The sequence below is a fragment of the Nannobrachium achirus genome (genome assembly GCF_963921795.1).
Source record: "Nannobrachium achirus genome assembly, chromosome: 19".
Lineage (NCBI taxonomy): Eukaryota > Metazoa > Chordata > Actinopteri > Myctophiformes > Myctophidae > Nannobrachium > Nannobrachium achirus.
Window position 1 is genome coordinate 52,372,055 of NC_137826.1, and position 23,959 is coordinate 52,396,013.

Sequence of the window (23,959 nt, forward strand, 5' to 3'; positions counted from 1 at the left end):
TCAAACGGCCCGTTTAGTAAACGAAGACCAGGCTTTCCCCCAGCGGAAAGCCTGGTGATGCGAGGTTAGTACCTGGTGGTCTAGAATGACCTGTGTTTAGAACTGGTAGGTGTTAGTCAGTGTGTACCTGGTGGTCTAGAATGATCTGAGTCACTCCACTGGCCACATCCTGGAAGGCCAGGCTGTTCAGATTCCTGCCGTTCATCACACGGAACTCCTGGACAAACTTTATCAAGTCCAGCCTGGGAAGGAAACGCACACACATTAGATTCTTTAGCTTGTTTTTTCCCCACACACAATCTTTAGAGTTGACAAAAAAGACAGAGCAGCAGGGATAGAAACTGAGAATCTGGACATCTCACCACTAACTCATTCAGTGCTCATTCAGATCCATTCTTTTTAAGATCCTAGCCGTTCTACACGACTGCCCTCGGCATTAAAAACCCTGTTCAATAATAGGATTGTAATTAGGGGTGCAATAATACTGAACCGAACCGAACGGCCCTGTCCCGAACCGAACAGCCCATACCGAATGTCGTTCTTTTTTTTGGGTGTCGCCACATAAAAACATAATTTTAACTCTTTCTGTACACTCTTTTAGAGAACATCTTCCTCCTAGTATAATCATAATACCCGTTTATCATGTTTGTGGGGGGAAACAAATCATGGCACCCCATCTTTAAAATAAACTGAACATTTTGGAAATATTTTCAAATAGTTTTTTTTTTTCCTTCATTTTCCATTTTTACTGTACCAAAACCGAACCGAAACCGTGAGCCGAAACATATCGTCGTTGTCGGGTGAAAACCTTGTACGTCCAAAACCGTTTGTTTGCATTTTTCATTTTAAAAATGATTTAAACTAGTGAAAACAGCCGATCTACAAGCACACAACGCCTTGCGGTGCGAGGCGTTGTGTGCTTGTAGATCTGCTGTTTTCACTACTTTCGTGCGATGGCCTTGTACGATGAAGCAGGGCTTTACTTTGCGAAAGAACATACAAATTTGAAACTTGGAGATACAATGTTTCCGCCCGACAACGACGATATCGTAACTGTTGCGTGGTGTTCACCTTGTGTAGTCGGGGAAAACACTGGACAGGTGCTCCAGAACGCGCTCAAACACAGTCATGGGCTGGGCTTCCATGGGCTTGGTTCCCAGTGGAGAGGCGGCTGCCTCAGGATGGCTGTGTGTGGGGGGCTGGTGGTTGCTTGTGGGGGCCTGGTGGTTGGTTGTGGTAGGGGCTTGGTGGTTGGTTGCGGGGGCCTGGTGGCTGGGTGTGGGGCCCTGCGCGGCCTGGGGCCCATCATAGGTGCCCTGCGATGATGGCGGGTTCTGTGGCAGCTGGTGGACTGACAGGAACATCTGTACGAGAGACAGGAGTGTAAAGTTTCATCATTTTAACTGAACCCTAGCATCCTTATTCAAAAGTTCAACAAAAATAGAACAGCTACAACTCTCAACGAGCTCGCAACTCTCACGTTGTGAGCTTCTTGTGAGCTTGTAGATCTGCAATTTTTTGGCGAGATTTGGTGTACTCTTTCTACATTGTAGAGGGAAAAAAAACCGAGAGGCACAAGTACAGCGCAAACTCGGATCCGTGGGTGCGTTCAGAGCTACCGTTTTGTAGACTGTACGAAACCCAACACACCAAACGTTAAATGTCATGCAGTTGAAATGGTCGGTCATTCATTGGATGGAATTTATCAGAGGGACAAGGTCCATTAACAGAGCGAAAAATCCAGATGTGAAAGCCAGCCAAGCATAGGGGGCTTTAACTTTAAGTGGTTAAAGGAGTAGTTCACCCCCAAAATGACTTTTTTTCTATTGATTACTCATGCCATGGAGAGTAGAGTTCAATAATATTTTTTGGTTTTTGTCACATTCCTAAGAAAAATTTGATTTGAGTAAATTTACCCCCATTGATTCCGGATGGTGACCCGTTTCGAAACGGGTCACCATCAAAAATGAATGGGGGTAAATTTATTGTTATCACATTTATGTCTTGGAATGTGACAAAAAACTAAAAATATTATTGAACTCTACTCCTTTAAAAATACTACTTTGGATACACGTCACCACATGGTCAGTAGAGCCAGGGACCCACTCGTCCAGAATGGGAGATGACCTGTGATGTCTTACCATACTTTTTATTTCTATTAGTTTGGTCATTAAGGTCCACAGAATGAGAGGTCTGCTCTGCCGGAAACATCGCAAAAAAAGGTTATGGCCATGTCCTTTGTGCTATTATAGTTTTCATACACACTGCCTTGTAAGGGAGAGCTTGTTTTCGGTGGAAATGACAGATGCACGCCGTCTCAAGCGGACGTGAACCATGTGAGATACCGCGAGCGAGCTAAAGGATTGCCAAGTCCACTTGAGCAGACTCAGCACCGTCCAAGTTATGTCACGATAGGGACAGAATCGTAAATCTTCGTCCCGACTTTCGGCACCTCCTAAAAATCAGAGTCATGGCTGATAAAGTATTCAATCAATCACTCTTACCGTAGGGGTGGATATTGGCAAGAATATCGCGATGCAATACGTATCACGATACTTGGGTCACGATGCAATAGTATCACAATATATTGTGAATCTTTGCGATACGATACTATTGCGATATATCAGCTTTAAAAGCTGAAGGCGCTGCTCTAATGTTGTTTTTCCGTCGTTCGCAACGATTTTCTCGAGAGACCTCACTCACTGAACCGTGGGAAGGGGAAGTAACTACTATAGTACAGCGACATCTAGAGGCAGCAGAGTGTCAGGACCGGACGTGTTGGTTCCTATGCATGGGAACATATTTTATTTTCCTCAAAGTATTGCGATACTATGGCCCGAAGTATCGATACAGTATTGGCAAATAAACTATTGCGATGTATTGCCATATGGATTATATTGCCCACCCCCATCTTACCGGTACAACTGGTGTCTGAGGAGCGCTGGGGACACTGATGGAAGGCAGAGAGCCCAGCCTGCTGCCTTTCTTCACCTGTTCCATCTGCACCTGGTACTGAGCCTTCACACAGACAGACAGACAGACAGACACATATCTGTATTACTATACAAATTGTATGAATGCTATGTTTAACCCATTCAGAACGGGTACGCATTATAGCGTATTATTATTTAATGCTTTAACTGTTACAAAAATAGCAGATCTATAAGCTCACAGCGAACGCTGCGAGCTTGTAGATCTGCTATTTTTGAAAAATCGTGAAATCTTTTTGGAAAAACACATTTCTACGTCAGTGGTTCTTTTTCATGTCAAGGACACAGAGAATTATATGTATTTGCCCGCCGACCCCCCGTCTCAAAACATTTTGTATCAGGGACCCCCCGGAAGCAAATATTTGAGTTACAAATGTTCACTTTAAAAATGAGCTATTCAAAGAATTGCACAAATGTTCATGATTTTTCAAAAATAGCAGATGTACAAGCTCGCAGCTGAGCTTGTATATCTGCTATTTTTCAATAGTCAAAGCATTAAATATTTCTAGGCCTAAGTGGATTCAAAAGAAAATGCCATTTACTGTAAAAGTAACAACTGCGATGCGTTTGTGTTGCGTTTCATCACGTGTGCTGTACAATTACAATACTGGTTGATTCTAATCTTATTATCAAGGACCACCATGACTCTGAGAGCGTTCAAATGGAACCAAATGGACCCGTAAGATAAGGATCCATTTGGAAGGGAACCGTTTAGGATTGTAAGAATTCAGATTCTTTAAGGGTCCCAACCCTAGTACTATGTGTAGCTGTGAGTGATGAATGCTATAGGGTGTTGTAGTGTGTCTAGCTGGGAGTGACCAATGCTACGCCGTTTGCCGTCTGTACCTCGACGTTGGAGATTTTGTCCTCAGCCTCTTGAACACAGGCTCTCCAGTTGCCTCTTGGAACGTTCAAAGCTTGCGGGGGGAACCTGGAAAAGATCGGGACACCACAGAATGATGTGAACGGTTTGGTATGCACACGATACCAAACGCAAACAGCAGGTAACAGCTAAATAGTAGTGTGCCTGGTGTTTAGAGGTGTGTGTGTGTGTGTGTGTTAGAATTGTTAGAAGACAACCATAGTTCACTTACCTGGGCGCCACCTCCTCCAGTTTGGCCAGGATAGCTTTGGCATCCGACCGAGACCTGTGGAGGTCATGCATGGCCTGGTCGCGTTGGTTCTCCAAGTTGGACAGCTGGCGGATGAAACGGAAGGTACAGTTTAAGGATGGTGAAACAATATGTCGGGCACGATGTGACGTGTTGTAAACGCATGATAGTGAAAAACAACTACCGGTAGATTCTGCTTAGTCCCGGAAAAGATGTGCTGTGATTGGCCAGTTGTCACAGAGTGACAGCCTCTTACCTGTCCCCTCCCCTAATGGACAGGTCTTCTTTCTTTATACAGTAGTTGGGCAGTAGTTGGGTGTCACATTCTAATACAGACCGAATGCTCCATTTCGGCAACGGCTTCAGTGGCTTGGCTAGCGAATGACTAGATTCTCAATCCACACCTCCCCTTGCCCCTTTTTCTCTGCCACCGCAGACAACTCTTTTTTTCAGATAAAGTATAGTTATTGACCATGACGGAGGCGACCTTGAGCCACGCGAGACACCGGCGATCAAGCGGTAGCGAGCGAGTTGCCGTGTCGAGCGTTGCAAAGACAGCGCCGTTCGAAGTTGTAAATCAAAGGGACTAGTGGGTTGGGCTGCTGCATGCAAGGCTTTCAGCCAATCGAACGCAGGCAGGGTGGCACTTGGCAGAATCTAGTTGTATTTCACTACTTGTCTGACGAAGTAGAGCATTATGTTCAAATTTAAATTGTCTAGAGGGAGGGTGGGCAGACCGACCGACCGACAGTGGACCAACGGTGGATGTAAGAAACCTTAACATCCGGACAATTCGCACCAAACTTATCTTAGCATAAACACTGTTCAGGGGTCTGTTCAGGGGCCATGACAATAGCGTGAGGCCTCTGGGAGCCCACAAGTGCTCCATTGCTCAAATCCACACCAAACATGGAACAAACTTAGTGGTGTTTTAAAAAATGGCCATTGCTCTGATCAACACAATATGGGATTAGTGTTAAAGGAGTAGTTCAGCCAAAAATGACTTATTTTCCAAATCCCATGAAGCATTGAATTTGTTTTTGACACATTCCTAAGCCAATAATTTGATGTCTGGATCATCGGTCAATAGGAGACAGTACAAAAATGTCAAGGGGGCACGGGCCAGTTGATAAAATTACATTACTTGATAATGTGGAATTCCATTTATATTGTCAATGACACAATTTGTAATCAAATTAATTTGCTACATTTTCTCTCTATAAAAATTCTGTGCAATTAGCATATTCCACACAAACACTAAAACCAAATGTACATTTGTCTGGGTTGTTGTCTATCTGTCTGCCATCAAGTGGGATAATGTTAAAGATAGCTGAGCAAATCTCTCTTTTAATTGCTTCACAATGTTATTTATGACTTTTTTTTACAGAAAATAAACTTGTGAAAATAGTAGAGATGGACCGATTGCAAAATTCTTGGCTGATACCAATCCACCGGTTTTATGAAGGTCTGACCTGCCAAAACCGATTTTTCCGATACCGATTTCTTTAGCTAAGAACTAGAAAATAGGGTTGCTCCAATACCCTTTTTTCAGGCCAAGTAGGCCTACAAGACATACTTCAATTTGAGTACCAATAAGCTAGAAGAACACTAATGGCAAATCAATCATAATAGTACAATATCCAAAATCACAGACAATATCCAGTCTAATATGACCGTCTGGACTAGGCAGGAGGAAAGCAGGTGACGCATGCTTTTTTCCCTTATTTTTGGAGACGACATTGACACAGGATTATGGAATATATCCTTACATTGCAAAGGTAATCAGCACCATCTGTATTCTGTAGGCTGCCACTAAGTAGACTGGCTGCTACTTGCTAATGTCTACTTTAGTTACAGGACCAGAGCATCATGCTGTGCAGTGCCATAGACACAATTGGCATAAAACCGGTATTTATGTCAGTGTCTGCCGATCACCGATTCGGCCGGTTTGATATAATACCTGCCGATTTTTGATATTGGCCGATACCGATGTCCATCCCTAGAAAATAGATAGTTATGGGTAATAAAAACAAAATAAAATCAAACAATCTACTTAAAACAGATTACCCAAACTGTTTAGCTACCAAATGGCTAGTGATGCAGTTAAGTAGAGCTACAGTACATAACATCTCTCTTTCATTTGATTTGCATTAGGCCTACAATGTAATTTTGGGTATGCTAATTAGTCAGGCAGAGCCACTGGTTAAAAAATAAATGGCGATTTCAATGGCTGTTTTCAAGATGTTTTGGCCATCATCTCTGGAACAGAAGGTCTAATCGGCACCGTTTAAAGCTTTTTGGATGCGTGACTTTGAGGACATTAGGCTGGTGGGCCGCTGCGGGCCGGAAGTGGCCCACGGGCAGGAGTTTGAGTATCACTGCAGTAGGAGACTCTGCCAGACTTCAAATCATTAGAAAATAAGTCATTTTTTGGGTGAACTACTCCGGTACTCCCTAAATTCTAGGAGCTAAAGTTGGTGTTTAAGTGAGGTTGAAGGGAGGACAGATACACACCTGAGCAGCCTGGGATCTCCTGCCAGCCTTGGCACACAGCTCCTTGCATCTCCTGATCTCATCTTCCAGGCTCATCTTCTCAGCTGCCGACTGGTTACTGTGGAGACAACATGACACGCTCACCGTCTGAGGTCACCAAGTCTGCTTGTTAGAAGAGATTCTTCTTCTGTACATCGCTTGTAAATATTGGTAGTTGCTTTCTGGTCTTGTTTCTTTTGTGTTTTTGATACTTTTGCGGCTTTTTCTGCCTTTATTGATAGTATACAGCAAGGGTCTTCAACAGGAGGTCCGGGAGCCCGGCCTAGAGGGTCCTCAGAGTTACTATAGGGGGTCCTCCAAATATTTGTGTGATAGAAACCTTTTTCTCCTTTTTTTATATTAACCACTTGAACCCTAGCGTCCTTATTTAAAGCTGATCGATTTGCAGTGTGAGATAATGCAGCCTAATCGCTTCTTTTAGACTTTTAGACAACAGCGAATGTCACTCCATTTCCTCAAGTAGACACGGTTTTGTGTCCGAGGCCAGTTAGAATATGGGATATACTGCAGTGTAAATGTTACAGTATGTTTGGGTAACTCAGGACGTTCATTGTAAGAGCGCTTGTTTTCCACCAGATGGCGACGACAGCCACTGCTCTGCCATTCACTAGTGAAGGCGCTGACGTCACTCGTTTGCGACTCTCTTTCTTTATTTACTAGCCTAGCCTAGGCTAGCCTAACCTAGCCTAGCCTAGCCTAGCCTAGCTTAGCCATTAGCTCCATTGTAGTCACTTGGACAGGGCGTTTATCGTGGGCTTGCCCAGGCCTTACGGGCTGGGCATAAATATAACGATTGCATTCACCACGGCTTCGTAACTCGCGCGGCGCTCCGCCGGCCGCGCGGCCCTGGCCTGGACCAAGGTCCGCTGGCCTTCGCGCCGCTTGCAATGTCGTGGATAATCAAGCGGCTCCGCCTGGAGGACGACGTTGTGGCGAGCGCTTGCTCCGCCCCGTGCGGCACCACGAGTGCTCCGTTTCTCGACCGTCCTGTTTCTCTAACAAACCGTGACATAAATACTTCTACCCCGGATCCGTTTGTGTAATGTTTTCAGTGCTGCAACAACTGGAGCATATCATAATTGACCAAAATAAGGGGACTTGCATAGCGTTTCCCCATTAACCTACACTTACCTTAGCTCTAAGAATCTCTCCAGCTGCCGGTCATAACCCAGGTTCTTCTCTCGGATGCTTTTGGTAATGCTGCGTGACACAAAGAGATTAGACCCTGTTAAAACATAATGCTGCGTGACACAAAGAGATTAAACCCTGTTAAAACATAATGCTGCGTGACACAAAGAGATTAAACCCTGTTAAAACATAATGCTGCGTGACACAAAGAGATTAAACCCTGTTAAAACATAATGCTGCGTGACACACAAAGAGATTAGACCCTGTTAAAACATAATGCTGCGTGACACACAAAGAGATTAAACCCTGTTAAAACATAATGCTGCGTGACACAAAGAGATTAAACCCTGTTAAAACATAATGCTGCGTGACACAAAGAGATTAAACCCTGTTAAAACATAATGCTGCGGGACACACAAAGAGATTAGACCCTGTTAAAACATAATGCTGCGTGACACACAAAGAGATTAAACCCTGTTAAAACATAATGCTGCGTGACACACAAAGAGATTAGACCCTGTTAAAACATAATGCTGCGTGACACAAAGAGATTAAACCCTGTTAAAACATAATGCTGCGTGACACAAAGAGATTAAACCCTGTTAAAACATAATGCTGCGTGACACAAAGAGATTAAACCCTGTTAAAACATAATGCTGCGTGACACACAAAGAGATTAGACCCTGTTAAAACATAATGCTGCGTGACACAAAGAGATTAAACCCTGTTAAAACATAATGCTGCGTGACACAAAGAGATTAGACCCTGTTAAAACATAATGCTGCGGGACACACAAAGAGATTAGACCCTGTTAAAACATAATGCTGCGTGACACACAAAGAGATTAAACCCTGTTAAAACATAATGCTGCGTGACACACAAAGAGATTAGACCCTGTTAAAACATAATGCTGCGTGACACACAAAGAGATTAAACCCTGTTAAAACATAATGCTGCGTGACACACAAAGAGATTAAACCCTGTTAAAACATAATGCTGCGTGACACAAAGAGATTAAACCCTGTTAAAACATAATGCTGCGTGACACACAAAGAGATTAAACCCTGTTAAAACATAATGCTGCGTGACACAAAGAGATTAAACCCTGTTAAAACATAATGCTGCGTGACACAAAGAGATTAGACCCTGTTAAAACATAATGCTGCGGGACACACAAAGAGATTAAACCCTGTTAAAACATAATGCTGCGTGACACAAAGAGATTAGACCCTGTTAAAACATAATGCTGCGTGACACAAAGAGATTAGACCCTGTTAAAACATAATGCTGCGGGACACACAAAGAGATTAGACCCTGTTAAAACATAATGCTGCGTGACACACAAAGAGATTAAACCCTGTTAAAACATAATGCTGCGTGACACAAAGAGATTAGACCCTGTTAAAACATAATGCTGCGTGACACAAAGAGATTAGACCCTGTTAAAACATAATGCTGCGGGACACACAAAGAGATTAGACCCTGTTAAAACATAATGCTGCGTGACACAAAGAGATTAAACCCTGTTAAAACATAATGCTGCGTGACACACAGAGAGATTAAACCCTGTTAAAACATAATGCTGCGTGACACACAAAGAGATTAGACCCTGTTAAAACATAATGCTGCGTGACACAAAGAGATTAAACCCTGTTAAAACATAATGCTGCGTGACACACAAAGAGATTAGACCCTGTTAAAACATAATGCTGCGTGACACACAAAGAGATTAGACCCTGTTAAAACATAATGCTGCGTGACACAAAGAGATTAAACCCTGTTAAAACATAATGCTGCGTGACACAAAGAGATTAAACCCTGTTAAAACATAATGCTGCGTGACACACAAAGAGATTAGACCCTGTTAAAACATAATGCTGCGTGACACAAAGAGATTAAACCCTGTTAAAACATAATGCTGCGTGACACAAAGAGATTAGACCCTGTTAAAACATAATGCTGCGGGACACACAAAGAGATTAGACCCTGTTAAAACATAATGCTGCGTGACACACAAAGAGATTAAACCCTGTTAAAACATAATGCTGCGTGACACACAAAGAGATTAGACCCTGTTAAAACATAATGCTGCGTGACACACAAAGAGATTAAACCCTGTTAAAACATAATGCTGCGTGACACACAAAGAGATTAAACCCTGTTAAAACATAATGCTGCGTGACACAAAGAGATTAAACCCTGTTAAAACATAATGCTGCGTGACACACAAAGAGATTAAACCCTGTTAAAACATAATGCTGCGTGACACAAAGAGATTAAACCCTGTTAAAACATAATGCTGCGTGACACAAAGAGATTAGACCCTGTTAAAACATAATGCTGCGGGACACACAAAGAGATTAGACCCTGTTAAAACATAATGCTGCGTGACACAAAGAGATTAGACCCTGTTAAAACATAATGCTGCGGGACACACAAAGAGATTAGACCCTGTTAAAACATAATGCTGCGTGACACAAAGAGATTAAACCCTGTTAAAACATAATGCTGCGTGACACACAGAGAGATTAAACCCTGTTAAAACATAATGCTGCGTGACACACAAAGAGATTAGACCCTGTTAAAACATAATGCTGCGTGACACAAAGAGATTAAACCCTGTTAAAACATAATGCTGCGTGACACACAAAGAGATTAGACCCTGTTAAAACATAATGCTGCGTGACACACAAAGAGATTAGACCCTGTTAAAACATAATGCTGCGTGACACAAAGAGATTAAACCCTGTTAAAACATAATGCTGCGTGACACAAAGAGATTAAACCCTGTTAAAACATAATGCTGCGTGACACAAAGAGATTAAACCCTGTTAAAACATGGTTTCAGGAACCGTTTGGTCCCGCAGGTGAAATAAATATGAGAGATAAAAGATGCATTAATCCTAGAGGAGGCCCTAAATAATACTAATATTTACACCAAGATATAAAAAGAAAAACATCACTCTTTTTATATCTTGGTCAACTGTAAAGCAGAGTAAAATGTAGTGCTTTATTGATGTATTCCGAGTCCAAAATTCAGTGAACAAAACAAGAAGACAGCTGTAAACTCAAATATCTAATACATTTTCACCCAATCTTTCTTCCCAGAATAGGGATGTTTGGTTGTGGTAAAGAGTCGAGAGCCTGAGACATTAGAGATTCACATTAGAAGTTGATGGTTAAAGATAAACCAAACAGTGTGGTGCTAATTGTCTAAAGCAGGGGTCTTCAACATTTTCAGGCCAAGGACCCCTTAGTTGAGAGAGGTGAAGCAGGGACCCCACACAACCTTTCCATAGATTCCATATAGTTTCGTTTGACAGCACAATCATCAGTGTTTTTTGGATTCATGTCAATTTGTGTTTTCAGATATTTAACATGCACTTGAACCGTCAAAACGTAATAAACTTTGACCTTTTACTTTGTTCTTAGTGTGCTCTTTTTCCCCTCTACACCAAAGCTCTTTGCTAAAAAATAGCCGATCTACAAGCTCACAACGCCTCGCGCTGCGAGGCGTTGAGAGCTTGTAGATATGCCATTTTGTCTAATGTTCTCAGAATATGGACACTAGGGTTCAAGTGGTTAATATAAAAAAAGGAGTAAAAAAAATATCACTCAAAGATTTAAGGAGAACCCCCTGTAGTAACTCTGGGGACCCCCTGTTGAAGACCCCTGGTCTATAGTTTTATAGTCACCTCTCCTGGCTCTCCACCAGGGCCTTGATCTCCATCTTCAGGGCCTTGAGGGTCTCCTGGTTCTCCTTCTTCTCCCTCTGGTCCCTTTTCACCTCGTCTTCCAGCTTCTGCTGGAAGAGCACCAGCTCTTTATTCATCACCTGCACACACACAGAAAGCAAAGATCATTGTCCCATCCCTACTCTTGACACGTTGCTATCGCGTAAAACACTTCGAAATAATCGTATTGTAGAGATTAAAACTGACATGCACTAGGATGAATAGGCTTTTGTTGCGCTGCAAATTCAATACCACGTAAACCATCCATGCTTGTTAAACAGACCTGTAAAGAGTGCATTTGTTATTTATTTCACTCGCCCCAAAATAGCAGATCTACATGCAGATCATGGCAAAGGCAAACATTTCCCCGAGAACAGGGACGCTGGTTAACTAAAGCGGCATTTTAAGGTTTTGAGAGATCTAGTCAAACCATTCAAAAGACTTTTATGACTAAAACTAAATCCAAAGTCTGCCGTTAGGGCTGTCACTTGATTATGGCATTTTACATGACGATTAATTGACGATTAATTGTCACTCAAATAATTGCGATTAACGATTTAATTGTGTTTTTGTCGTTGACAATTACATTTCTGTTTGGCTTTTAGGCTTTGAAGTTGCAAATGGTACATACATATGACACATAACCTAAACATACAAAGAAATTACTGACATATTTGACAACTTTATACTTAAAAAGAACATTGATAGTGGAAATAGCCGATCAACAAGCTCACAACTCGTCACGATGTTACACGTTGTGAGCTTGTAGATCTGCTATTTCCACATGTTTTTTACTTAAAAAAATATATATGAACATATTTCAACAAGGAAACCGTTACAACGATTATGTCAAATAATTGCGATTAGACGATTATGTAATAATTGTGACAGACCTATCTGCCGTCCAAATGACCAGCGCCACCTACTTGTGTATTGGTACTCATCTCCTTGCACTCTTCCTGCAGGATGGCGAGGATGGCTCCGCGCCTTGCGGTGACCTGGGAGTGGCTGGTCTTCATGGCGTAGATGTGGTTCTCCAGTTTCCTCAGGCTCTTCTCCCTCTTGTTGATCTCACCCTGGGAGGAGGAGCAAAGCACAGTTCAGTCACTGGTGGGAAGTAAACCTAAGTTAGTCCCCCCAGGAATCCGCGATCACGGAATTTATCGCGGAACTCGCGGCCACCCGCAGATTTCTCTGCCATTCGCGGACTTTTCTAACGGCCGCGGAATAACAGTCGCTCGCGAGTGGCAGCAGAGCGGCGGGAGTAGTTATTACTACTATTATAAAACGATTTGTACATGGTCTGGCCAGTGGCCACCTCATACAGAGCCTGGGGGAATAGCTTAGCTTCCCTCCTGCTACTGCTGCTAGCTGGATGGTCCGGTCCCACATTCGTTCCTGACAGAAACTGTGTCCTGGACTATAGTTCCTCTCTATGCCTCTATGGTCCTGGCAATAACAATGCTAATGTAGAAGAGAATAAATAATTACAATTACATCAGAGAGTGTGTGTGTGTGTGTGTGTGTGTGTGTGTGTGTGTGTGTGTGTGTGTGTGTGTGTGTGTGTGTGTGTGTGTGTGTTTAACCATGTGGAACTCACGTTATTGACGACCTCATAAGGCTCCAGTATTTCTGTATTGACTGCTACTGCCCTCTTAACCTACAAAAACAAACATAAGCAACATCATTTAGAACACTGTGTGAATGTCTACATTGAAGCATATGATGGTTGCTGTGGGGCGGCGATGAGCGTAGATAATCATCTACGCATTTTAACTGTTTGTGTGTAATAGTTTTTTTCCATTAAAGTAAACCCTACATGATCATACTGCAGGGTATGATCACGATCACAAAAGGAACAGATCCACTCCTTTTGCCGTTTTTGAATTTGAATCCTTAAAATAGTTCACCCAAAAGAATTACTCATTTCCTATCAATTACACACTCCACGGAGACATGAATTCATGGAGACTTTTTTTCTCGTTTTGGTCGCATTACTAAGCAAATAATTTGATCATAATAAAAACCCTTGTGTATCCGGTAGGAGACGCAAAGAGTCTCCTTTGGGTCTCCATAGGGAACCACTGCTGGATCAAACTAGCCTGCACTCTGTAGAGGTGCCAACCTGCACCTGGTATCAGGTCGCACAGACAGCTATCATCACCTTTCTTGCACGCTCTGCTGGCGCAAGTAATCAGTGGCTTAGGAATGCGAAAACAAAAAACGAAAGAAATATCCACGAATACAAGTCTCCACGAGGTGAGTAATCGAAACAAGGAAATAATAAGTCATTTTGGGGGTGAACTACTCCTTTAAAACTAACAGTTTTGGACACATAAAAAAATAACACGCGCAGTGTGAAGTGAGCCTTTTACCCATTTAGACCTGGTGCCACCTACACGTTGTTTTACCTTTCAAACTGGATGCCACCTCTCTGTCTCATTAGTATTTGCTATACATATTAGCGACATCATTAATTCAAAAGTCTTTGAATAAGCAGAAGGTTTTCAGAAATCTTAGATTAGGTTTTAGAAGGTTACGTTTTGGGTTAATGAGTCAATTTCATTAAGCTATAACGTCCTGCGAAGCTTGGCCAATGCCAAGCTTTTGCAGGACACACACACACACACACACACACACACACACACACACACACAAAGCCAGACGCAGGAGCTGCTAGCAGCGCGGTCCTCACCTGTACGACATACGGACATACACACAAAGCCAGACGTAGGAGCGGCTATCAGCGTGGCCCTCACCTGTACGACATACGGACATACACACAAAGCCAGACGTAGGAGCGGCTATCAGCGTGGCCCTCACCTGTACGACCGACTGTTTCCTCGCCAGCTTCTCCCCGGCGGCGCCGGGCGTCCTGGGACCGTTCTCCCCGCCAGGGAAGAGGCCCTCGGGAACGGCGGCGCCGTCGTCGTTCTGGCTCAGATACAGGTCCAGGTCGTGGTCCAGGTCGCTGGCCGAGAACAGCCCCGGGTCGTCCAGCATGTCCAGCGTGTCGCACCCCGCCGCCCCGCCGCCGCCCGCCACCAGGGGGAGCACGCCGTCGTACAGGAAGGGACTGGGCAGGCTGAGGAAGTCGGCGGAGGACGGGTCCGAGGCGCCACCCAAGCTCCCGATGACGTCCAGGTCGTCCAGGCCGCCCAGGCCGTCCACCAGGGCCGGGGGTCCTGTTCAGGGATGGGACCATATGAACGTTTCATACCACCATTATTGGGACAAAAGGGTGCCATGGCATTGGTCCGAAGGTTCATTAGTCCAAAGGTTCATTAGTCCGAAGGTTCATTAGTCCAAAGGTTCATTAGTCCGAAGGTTCATTAGTCCAAAGGTTCATTAGTCCGAATTTGTTAAGAATACTATACTATACTATAACCTTAACTAAATTCGGACTAATGAACCTTCGGACTAATGAACCTTTGGACTTATGGGCAGTCCCCGACAAAAGAAATCACGATTTACAATATCGCGATAATCAAAATCCATTATCCTGGGGCGGAACATTTCCCAAAAAATTGCCGATCTACAAGTTCACAACGCCTCGCGGCGCGTTGTGAGCTTGTAGATCGGCTATTTTTTGGGAAAGAGATTTGATGGAGTAGAAAAAAGGCTGTATCAAGTACGTATATTATAAGTACCTTTTACCAATTATAGAGGGTTTAAGTGCTACCGGATATATGTAGCTCGACAAAATTGAAGTGAATTGATCCCAGTACATTACAGAAGACAATATCACGATAAATGAATTCTCTACGATACGATTATCTTGAGTTTTTTTTATTACGATAAACGATAATATCGCTTAGCGTTCCATCCCTAGGGACAATAAGAATATTATCGAGCTCCAAACGTCCCTTTCCTGAGCAACATCAGCTACTTCATCCTGGGGGAACCCGAGGCGTTCCCAGGCCAGTGTGGAGAAGTAGGCGACCCATCTGGTCCTTGGTCTGCCCCGGGGGTCTCTTCCCAGTGGGACATGCAGTTTATACTTAAAAGCAATTGCTGCACAGTTGCTTACGTGATTGACACAACTTTCTAGATCGCCAAGGGACATTAGCATTGCTGTGTGTATATATTTTTTTTACCCAGCTGATTTGGTCACATTTCATATTAGCATTGCTGTACGTATATTTTCGACCCATCAGATTTGGTCAAATTGTCAGAAAACCCATAATAAATTCATGAAAATAAAAGAAACTTGGTGATTTCTTTGTGTGACAAAGAGGTATTTGCTCTAATCATTAATCAACCCATCTCAGAAAAATATGAATTTTAGAAATTATTGGAAGTCAAAACTGCTACGACTTTACAAGAGTATGTAAACTTTTGATCGCAACTGTACGTACGGTACTTGATACAGTCTTTTATCGCCCGACTCTCTTATCAAATGTCTTTGCCAAAAAACAGCCGATCTACAAGCTCACAATGAGACACGTTGCATCACATTGTGAACTTGTAGATCGGCTATTTTTTGGCAAACGTTCCGCCACGAGGACAATGGATTTTGGATTATCGCGATAATATCGTAAACCGAATCACAACAATGGCATTCATCATACGGTCCCAATCCCCACTCTACCTGCGGTGCCGTTGTGTTGCAGGGCCACGGCGTGGCGGGCCAGGCCCACGCTGGGGCCCACGCTGACAAAGCGCAGAGACTCCAGCAGGAAGGGCCGCAGGCCGCCCGCCGCATGGATCTGTTGCTGGGCCACCGGGGGGAAGTAGGCCAGCTCGCCCACCAGCAGGGGGTCCTCGGCCGCCAGCGGACCGTGCTCCTCCAGGATCTGAGCAAAGTAGCTGCAGCACGGAGACACAGACACGTTCAGAACGGGTACACATTATTGTGTATCATTATTTTATGCTTTAACTATTGAAAATATACAAGCTCGCAGCGCGGCACTGCGAGCTTGTAGATCTGCTATTTTTTGAAAAATCGTGAAAATTCGAATTTTGACCCCGATTCTATAAGTGTCTTTTGAATCCTTCTAAGGTTTTTTGGAAAAAAACCTATGTTTCTATGTCAGCAATCTGGCCAGCCGTCGTCAAAGAAAAGGTCGTTTTCACTTAACTGGAGCTAAGTTAGTCTGTTCTTGAGAGACTACTATGTCAGTGGTTCTCAAACCTTTTTATGTGAAGGACCCCCAAAATGATATGTATTTGGCCACGGAGTCGGACCCCCATCTCAAAATATTTAGTTCCAGGGACCACCCAAAAGCAAAATTTGAGTTACAAACGTTCGCTTTGAAAATACAGATATTCAAAGATTTGCACACATTTTCAAGACTTTTTCAAAAATAGCAGATCTACAAGCTCGCAGCACGCGCTGTGAGCTTGTATATCTGCGATTTTTCACTGGTTAAAGCATTCAATAATTCTAGGCCTAAATGGGTTAAGGCTGGCATGATTATTAGGTTTTGCTTGACGATTGTCACTTAAATACAACTGACAATCTGTCAAAGGTGTGAGTTGCAGTACACATAAAACAATTATGTTGCAGATCAAAACAATGTTATGTTATGATCAACACTATGTATGTCCATGCAGTCACACTGCCCAATACAATTAAAGAAGACATAAACCAGTAAGACTCCCTAATCGGTAGATAAGCGACCGCCACGTCGCATACACAAACTTTAGAAGGCAATCAGGAGGGAACATGGGAAATGGGACAGATCCATGTTGATGACATGACACAGTAGTAGAGATACTGTGTACCGTCTTGTGTGATTTTAGGCCAAAATCTGTAGGAGCAGTGTCCAAAAATTTGTTTTGCAAAAATCTGCCTGATGGTGGCGCTAGAAGAGGGCCATGTGAGAAATCAGGGGCGGAGGTTGTGATTTGCCATCCAAGGAGTGTGTGTGCAAAGTTCGGCATCGATAGGGCCAACGGTGGCAGTCCCCGACGATGACAAAAAGTCACAAACGTATTTCCATTGTGCTGCTCACTGTACTCACTCAAACTCTTTAGTATGGTCAGGGCTGTACTCACTCATACAAACTCTCTTTAGTGGGGTCAGGGTTGTTATCTAGGATGTTCTTATAGCGGCTTCTGCAACCAGCGCCGCTATACTGCTCCTCAAAATCAGCCACTTGCTCTCGAAGGTGATTGGGCACGCTGAACGGTTCATTCTGATTAAGCAATAATCTGTCGACACAAAGCCGGAGTTAGAACATACAGCCTCTAGCTTCAACATAAAAACCTTGTTTATACTTTAAACGTGCGATTACTCCAAGCACATTAGTCTCAATGAGTGGTGCTGATATGATAAGTGTGAGGATGAAGAGACTTACAAAGAATCAGCCTCATCCAGACAGTCTTGTTCACGATCCTCTCTTAGGGTACCGCCTCTCATCCCAGACAAGATGATAACCGGCTGGAGGAAGGGCAACACAAGCAACATTTCAGCATGGCGTTTCAAAGCTTCACAGTTAAAGGGCAACACAAGCAACATTTCAGCATGGCGTTTCAACGCTTCACAGTTAAAGCACAACTTTGTTTTTTTTACAAAAAGGGTTCATATTTTAACGACTCTGATGGGCATGCATGCAAGTGGCTAAATATGTATTTTTAGACACAATAAGCCCATTCCCAAGATGCAGCACAATCTTACATGGGCAGATGTGACTTATGGGGGCTGGTGTAAATATTAACAAAGAGATTGCTGTCTTATTGTGTCTAAAAAGACATATTTAGCCACTTTTAGGCATGCCCCCAACCACTGAAATCAACATACTAAAATCGCTAAAACAATAGAAAGCAGTAAATGAAAACATTTTAAAACGCATCTTTTCTTTTCTCTAATTACAATCTAAAATATGAAACATTTTAAAACGCATCTTTTCTTTTCTCTAATTACAATCTAAAATATGAAACATTTTAAAACTCATCTTTTCTTTTCTCTAATTACAATCTAAAATATTAACCCCCCCCCCCGTTATATTATACTCCACAGTGTTGCTTGCCTAAAATAACTGACTTTAATAATAGATGTGTATGAGGAGGGCATAACAGTAGCAGTCATTTTGTGGTGCCACCGATCGAAAACCGATAAATCTTTCCCATAGGGATCTCCGAAAATATTTATGTTAATTATTTTAAGCCTGGAACCAAGCTCCTTGTGGATCATGACCATACAACATTTGATAGGATATTCATTACATTTAGTATATCATAATTAAATATTGAAATATTTCTTTTCACAGAATCAATTGTGTTATGGTCATGATTAGGGGTGGGACGATATGAAAATGTCATCACGATTATTGTGACGAAAGAAATTTAAATATCCCCAACATTCATTATACTGGGGTGGAACATTTTCCAAGAAATAGCCGATCTACAAGCTCACAGATCGGCTTGTAGATCGGCTATCTTTTGGCAAAGATATTTGGTAGAGTGAAAAAAGTATGTGTATTATTATTGTTTTACCAATAGAAGGTTTAAGTGGTACTGGATATGCAGCTCGATAAATAAAAGGTGAATTGATCCCAGTGCATGACGGAGGACGATATGACAATGAATTAAATCTCCATGATACGATCATCGCTTATCGTCTCATCCCTAGTCATGATGAAAATGAATGGGCTTTCAATAACCACAAAAAGGGCGGCCACTGCTATGCCCAATAAAAAGGGCTTCTTGATAAGTGAGGGCATGTTTTCTTAATCACACAAAAAACGCAAAGCATTTTCTCACCTTCGCAATTTTCTTTTTGCGGCTTTTGTTCTTCTTAATAGGAGAGTTCTGAAAGCATGGAAGCAGATGATATTACATGAGTTAAGTGTCATCATACATGGGCCAATCGCTCAGCGCTTCTAGACAACCGTCGACCGTTTTCCTCACTCAACAGTAAACATACCAACATAAAGGTTTACTTGTATAGAGGGTATCTGCACATTTATAAAGTGACAATTTTAAATACTTCTGATAAATTAAACATTGGCCAAATTGTCATTGCAGAAATTGTGAAAATAGCAGATCTACATGCTCACAACGCAGAGGCGTTGTGAGCATGTAGATCAGCTATTTTCACAATATAACCATGTTATACAAAGTGTAATGCATCAACTCAATAGTGCTCGTCAAGTTGGGGCGTCCCCAGTTAAAATATGATTATTAGCCTGAAAAGGTTGAGAACCACTGTTCTAGTGTAAATAAAATAGTGCCTTTCCTATGCATGCTGCATTCAGTCCATGTTCATGAAGGACACGACAGCGTGAATATAAATTGTACTAAAGGGGAGAACCACCCATTTTCAATATTGAACTATGTCATTAATATATCTGAGTTGTTATGTGGAAATAAGAAAAAAGTCCTCCCCCTTCTGTGTTGCCTAGAACTGGAGGATTGATTTTGGGGTTTGTATTGCAAAGTACACCGTGAAGATGTCGTCACGGTGTACCAGCAGAATGCTGGTGACATCATTTTGTTCTTTAGATTTTTTGGAAATGGCGGTCGAATCGGCAGAGGTTGACACTTAAGTCTTTAAGGCACATGCCCATCAGGTTCTACTTGCCCAAAGATTATGCTCACTTGCCCGAAAAGTACATTTAATTAATGTTAAATCGAATCGATAACTGACAAGTGGCGACAGTCACTTTCAATGCTACTTATAAAACGGTAGCGCTATTCGAATCTATATGAATAACCAGTAATGAAGACTGTTGCTTCCACATTTAAACGCACTTGCCCGTCGGGCAACCAGAAAGCAAACTCCACTTGCCCGAACGTTTTAATTACTTGCCACGGGCAGTGGGGCAACCGTTCGTGTCAACCCCTGTATTGGGCTCAAAACTCGCCCAAATATGAAAAATGACTTGACGTCACGAAGCTGTACCGTTATTAGAGCCTGGGTTGTCCAAGTGCTACAGTATGTCATGTTTTGTGACTGAACAGTGACAATATACTGTATCGTTGTCGGGTGGAAACCGTTCGTTTTGTATTTATCATTTTAAAAATGATTTAAAATAGTGAAAATAGCCGTTCTACAAGCACGCAACGCCTTGTAGATCTGCTATTTTCACTAGTTTTGTGCCACAGTCTTGTATGAAGTAGGACTTTACTTTACCAAAAAACATACATATTTGAAACTGGAGATACAAGGTTTCTGCCAGATAGTGACAATATTTTTGTTTGGTACGAGTACAGCCCCATTATGAACTTGTATGAATCGTCAGGGACAGGCGAAGCTTAAACCCGGGCATGCAAACAGGACAGGGGTGAAAGAGGGGACACGATTGGGCAGGCGCCACAAATATTTCCGCTAGGGTCTGCACACATCACAGAAATTACTCATTTTGGGATTCAAAATAACAGTTTTTCGTCGAAAGGCAACACGTTTGCAAGCCTGAGCACGCGTAAGCACTTACATGTTCATTTTCATTCTCAGTCTTCTTTATGACTAAACAATGGCCATCTGAAAGAAGCGACAGACAAACACATTAGAAAAGACAACGCGGGAGCCACAGAAATACCTACCTACTTGTCCGTTGTCTGCTTACCCATCCATAATTTCAAAATATTCATCCCGAATAGTGCGGAAGTAGTCTTTCAAAGAGCTTACCCATCATTTCAAAATATTCATCCAGAATAGTGTGCAAGTGGACTTTCAAAGAGCTTACCCATCCATAATTTCAAAATATTCATCCCGAATAGTGCGAAAGTAGTCTTTCAAAGAGCGTACCCATCATTTCAAAATATTCATCCAGAATAGTGTGCAAGTGGACTTTCAAAGAGCTTACCCATCCATAATTTCAAAATATTCATCCCGAATAGTGCGAAAGTAGTCTTTCAAAGAGCTTACCCATCATTTCAAAATATTCATCCAGAATAGTGTGCAAGTGGACGTTCAAAGAGCTTACCCATCATTTCAAAATATTCATCCAGAATAGTGTGCAAGTGGACAAACTCATGCCTGTGCTCCTCCAGAGTCCAGATTAAAAGCCTCTGGTCCTGTTCCGTTAGTCCCGTTAGTCCTGCTACAGTACTACCACTAACAACCTTTGCGTTTCTTTGCAAAACAGCGTTCATTGGCACAAAGGTGAACAGAACAGTCTTGTCCAGGTCCTCCAGGACAACAGAGTAGCGCTCCAGAAACTCCTTGGCGGCGTCCAGACCTGCGGAATCAAGGAGGGAAAATAGGTGATTATGGGGGTGGCATAGCTCAGGGGTAGAGAAAACCAACATTAGAGCACGAAGGGTTCCAGAAGGGTTCCCAGTTTGAATCCGGGCTCCCCCTGAGTTAAAGGAGCTATAGTCAACTTTTTCATTGTAGGTGTACATCCTAGTCTACAGACTAGGATGTAAACAAAGTACGGGCCCTGTAAATGTAAACAAAGGGCCAAAATGATTATTTTATCATTATTTTACGCTTTTTGTGGTCATTTTTTAAATGAAACACATATATGAAGCTTATTTTTTTATAAAATATTTTCGAAACATTATTTTTATTTTAGCATCCGTTTTTCAAGAAAAAGTTGACTATAGCTCCTTTAATGTCCTTGAGCAAGACTCTGAACCCCTAATTGCTCCCGGTGGTTTTGGCCCTACTCTTATCTCTGGCACCGTTGCCCCTATTCATGCCAAACGTTGCACACACTCCTTGGTTGGCAAACCACAACCTCCAGCCCTGATTTCTCACAAGGCCCTCTTCTACCGCCACCATGAGGCCGATTTTTGCAAAACACATTTGTAGGCACTGCTCCTACAGATTTTGGCCTAAAGTCATGTCATCAGCATGGATCATATTCCCTCCTGATTGGCTACGATTGCCTTCTAAAGTTTGTGTATGCGACCTGACGGTTGCTTATCTCCCGATTAGGTAGTCTTACTGGTACACCCAACAAATATCTCAAGGCAGCGCTTGCAGCGCATATCAAGTCATTTCTAAAGAACACCAACCTGCACTGTCCAGATGACTGGCCCAGTGGTGCAGCTTGGGACTGATCTGGGCGCAGCCGCAGAGGAAGTGGACGAACACGCGGGCCCACACGCGGTTCTTCCTCTCCAGGAGGAGCTCGGCCACCTGGTCCAGCGTGTGGGGCTCCTGGCGGGAGCCGCCCAGCAGGCTGACGGCCAGCGCGTTGCCCTTGGACTGGTCCAGCTCCACCCAGGGCTTCAGGCTGCCCCACAGCTCCGTTACGCGCTGGCACTTCTCCTGCTGGAACCACTGCAGCCGCTCGCTGATCTGGAGCAGCACGCGGTCCCTGTACAGCAGCCAGGACTGGGACGAGGCTGGAGGAGAATGACACCAGGCACAGCAGTTAATCCATTTAGGCATAGTATTTTTTTCAGGTTAACATTCACTATTTTGGAAAAATCGTGAAAATGTGAAGTGTCTTTTGAATCCTTCTAAGGTTTTTTTTTGAAAAACCTATGTTTCTATGTCAGCAATCTGGCTAGCCATCATCAAAGAAAAGGTCCTTTTCACTCAACTGGAGCTCAGTTAAGTCTGTTCTTGAGAGACTACTATGTCAGTGGTGCTCAAACTTTTTCATGTGAAGGACCCCCAAAATGATATGTGGCCACGGACCCCCATCTCAAAATATTTAGTTCCAGGGACCACACAGAAGCAAAATTTGAGTTACAAACGTTAGCTTTAAAAATACATATATTCAAAGATTTGCACGACTTTTAAAAAAATAGCAGATCTACAAACTCGCAGCGCTCGGTGCCGCGATGTGAGCTTGTATATCTGCTATTTTTCACTAGTTAAAGCATTAAATAAGTCTAGGCCTAAATGGGTTAAGACCTGACAAATATCTAGAAATGTCTTCCAAATCCTAAATGGTTTTCTGAAAGACTTAAGTTTCTTTATCTGTGGTGCTCAACGTTTTTAATGTCAAGGACCCCTAGACTTGACCACGGAATCAAGAGCTTGTATATATGGTGTTTTTGAATAGCCAAAGTATAAAATAAATAATGGGTATGTGACACAGAAGCGTTCCCTGTCTTAATGGGTTAAAACAAAATTTTTAAACGCACTGAAACCCTACATAATATGTTGTATATACAGGGGTCTGTAGTTGACCCATTCTATTTCCCCCCCCCCTCTAAACCAACATTTTTCCCACAAAATTAGCCAGTCTACAAGCTGACAACACATCCGCACTGAGTTTTTAGATCTGCCATTTTTGCACGATGTTTGGCATCTTTTTTCTTATTCCAAAGACACCAACTTATGTGCTTAAGAAATGGTATTTCACAGAGGAGTGTACCTTTCTCCAGAGACTGGCCCACCGCGTTCTCCAGTAGAATGTGATCGTTTTCAGACTTCTCACTCTGGTCGTCTTCATCAGATGCTTGTCGATGCTGTTTACGTTTGAGCTTGCGTTCCTCCTTAGATTTTAACTTCTTGAGACTGAAAATGAGCGACAGACAAGAGGATGGAATCAGGTCGTTGCATCCCCCCACTCACGCCTAACCGCTTCCC

At 42.9% G+C, this 23,959-nt stretch overlaps 1 protein-coding gene across 2 annotated transcripts in view; it reads right to left on the bottom strand.

The window, feature by feature from the left end:
- Positions 1–23,959, bottom strand: part of ttc3 (tetratricopeptide repeat domain 3) — a 72,085-nt gene that overhangs the window by 6,565 nt on the left and 41,561 nt on the right. For both annotated transcript variants that reach the window (XM_080749862.1, XM_080749861.1), the window contains 19 exons: positions 23,745–23,887; positions 22,429–22,761; positions 21,390–21,644; positions 20,898–20,944; positions 19,225–19,272; positions 17,820–17,902; positions 17,518–17,673; positions 16,109–16,326; positions 14,341–14,702; positions 13,118–13,177; positions 12,444–12,593; positions 11,479–11,618; positions 7,787–7,855; positions 6,617–6,713; positions 4,085–4,188; positions 3,837–3,921; positions 2,917–3,018; positions 1,072–1,364; positions 128–242 (listed from right to left, as the gene is read on the bottom strand). In XM_080749862.1, coding sequence (XP_080605988.1) covers positions 128–242; positions 1,072–1,364; positions 2,917–3,018; positions 3,837–3,921; positions 4,085–4,188; positions 6,617–6,713; positions 7,787–7,855; positions 11,479–11,618; positions 12,444–12,593; positions 13,118–13,177; positions 14,341–14,702; positions 16,109–16,326; positions 17,518–17,673; positions 17,820–17,902; positions 19,225–19,272; positions 20,898–20,944; positions 21,390–21,644; positions 22,429–22,761; positions 23,745–23,887 — 2,860 coding nt within the window. The remainder of the gene's footprint in view (positions 1–127; positions 243–1,071; positions 1,365–2,916; positions 3,019–3,836; positions 3,922–4,084; positions 4,189–6,616; positions 6,714–7,786; positions 7,856–11,478; positions 11,619–12,443; positions 12,594–13,117; positions 13,178–14,340; positions 14,703–16,108; positions 16,327–17,517; positions 17,674–17,819; positions 17,903–19,224; positions 19,273–20,897; positions 20,945–21,389; positions 21,645–22,428; positions 22,762–23,744; positions 23,888–23,959) is intronic.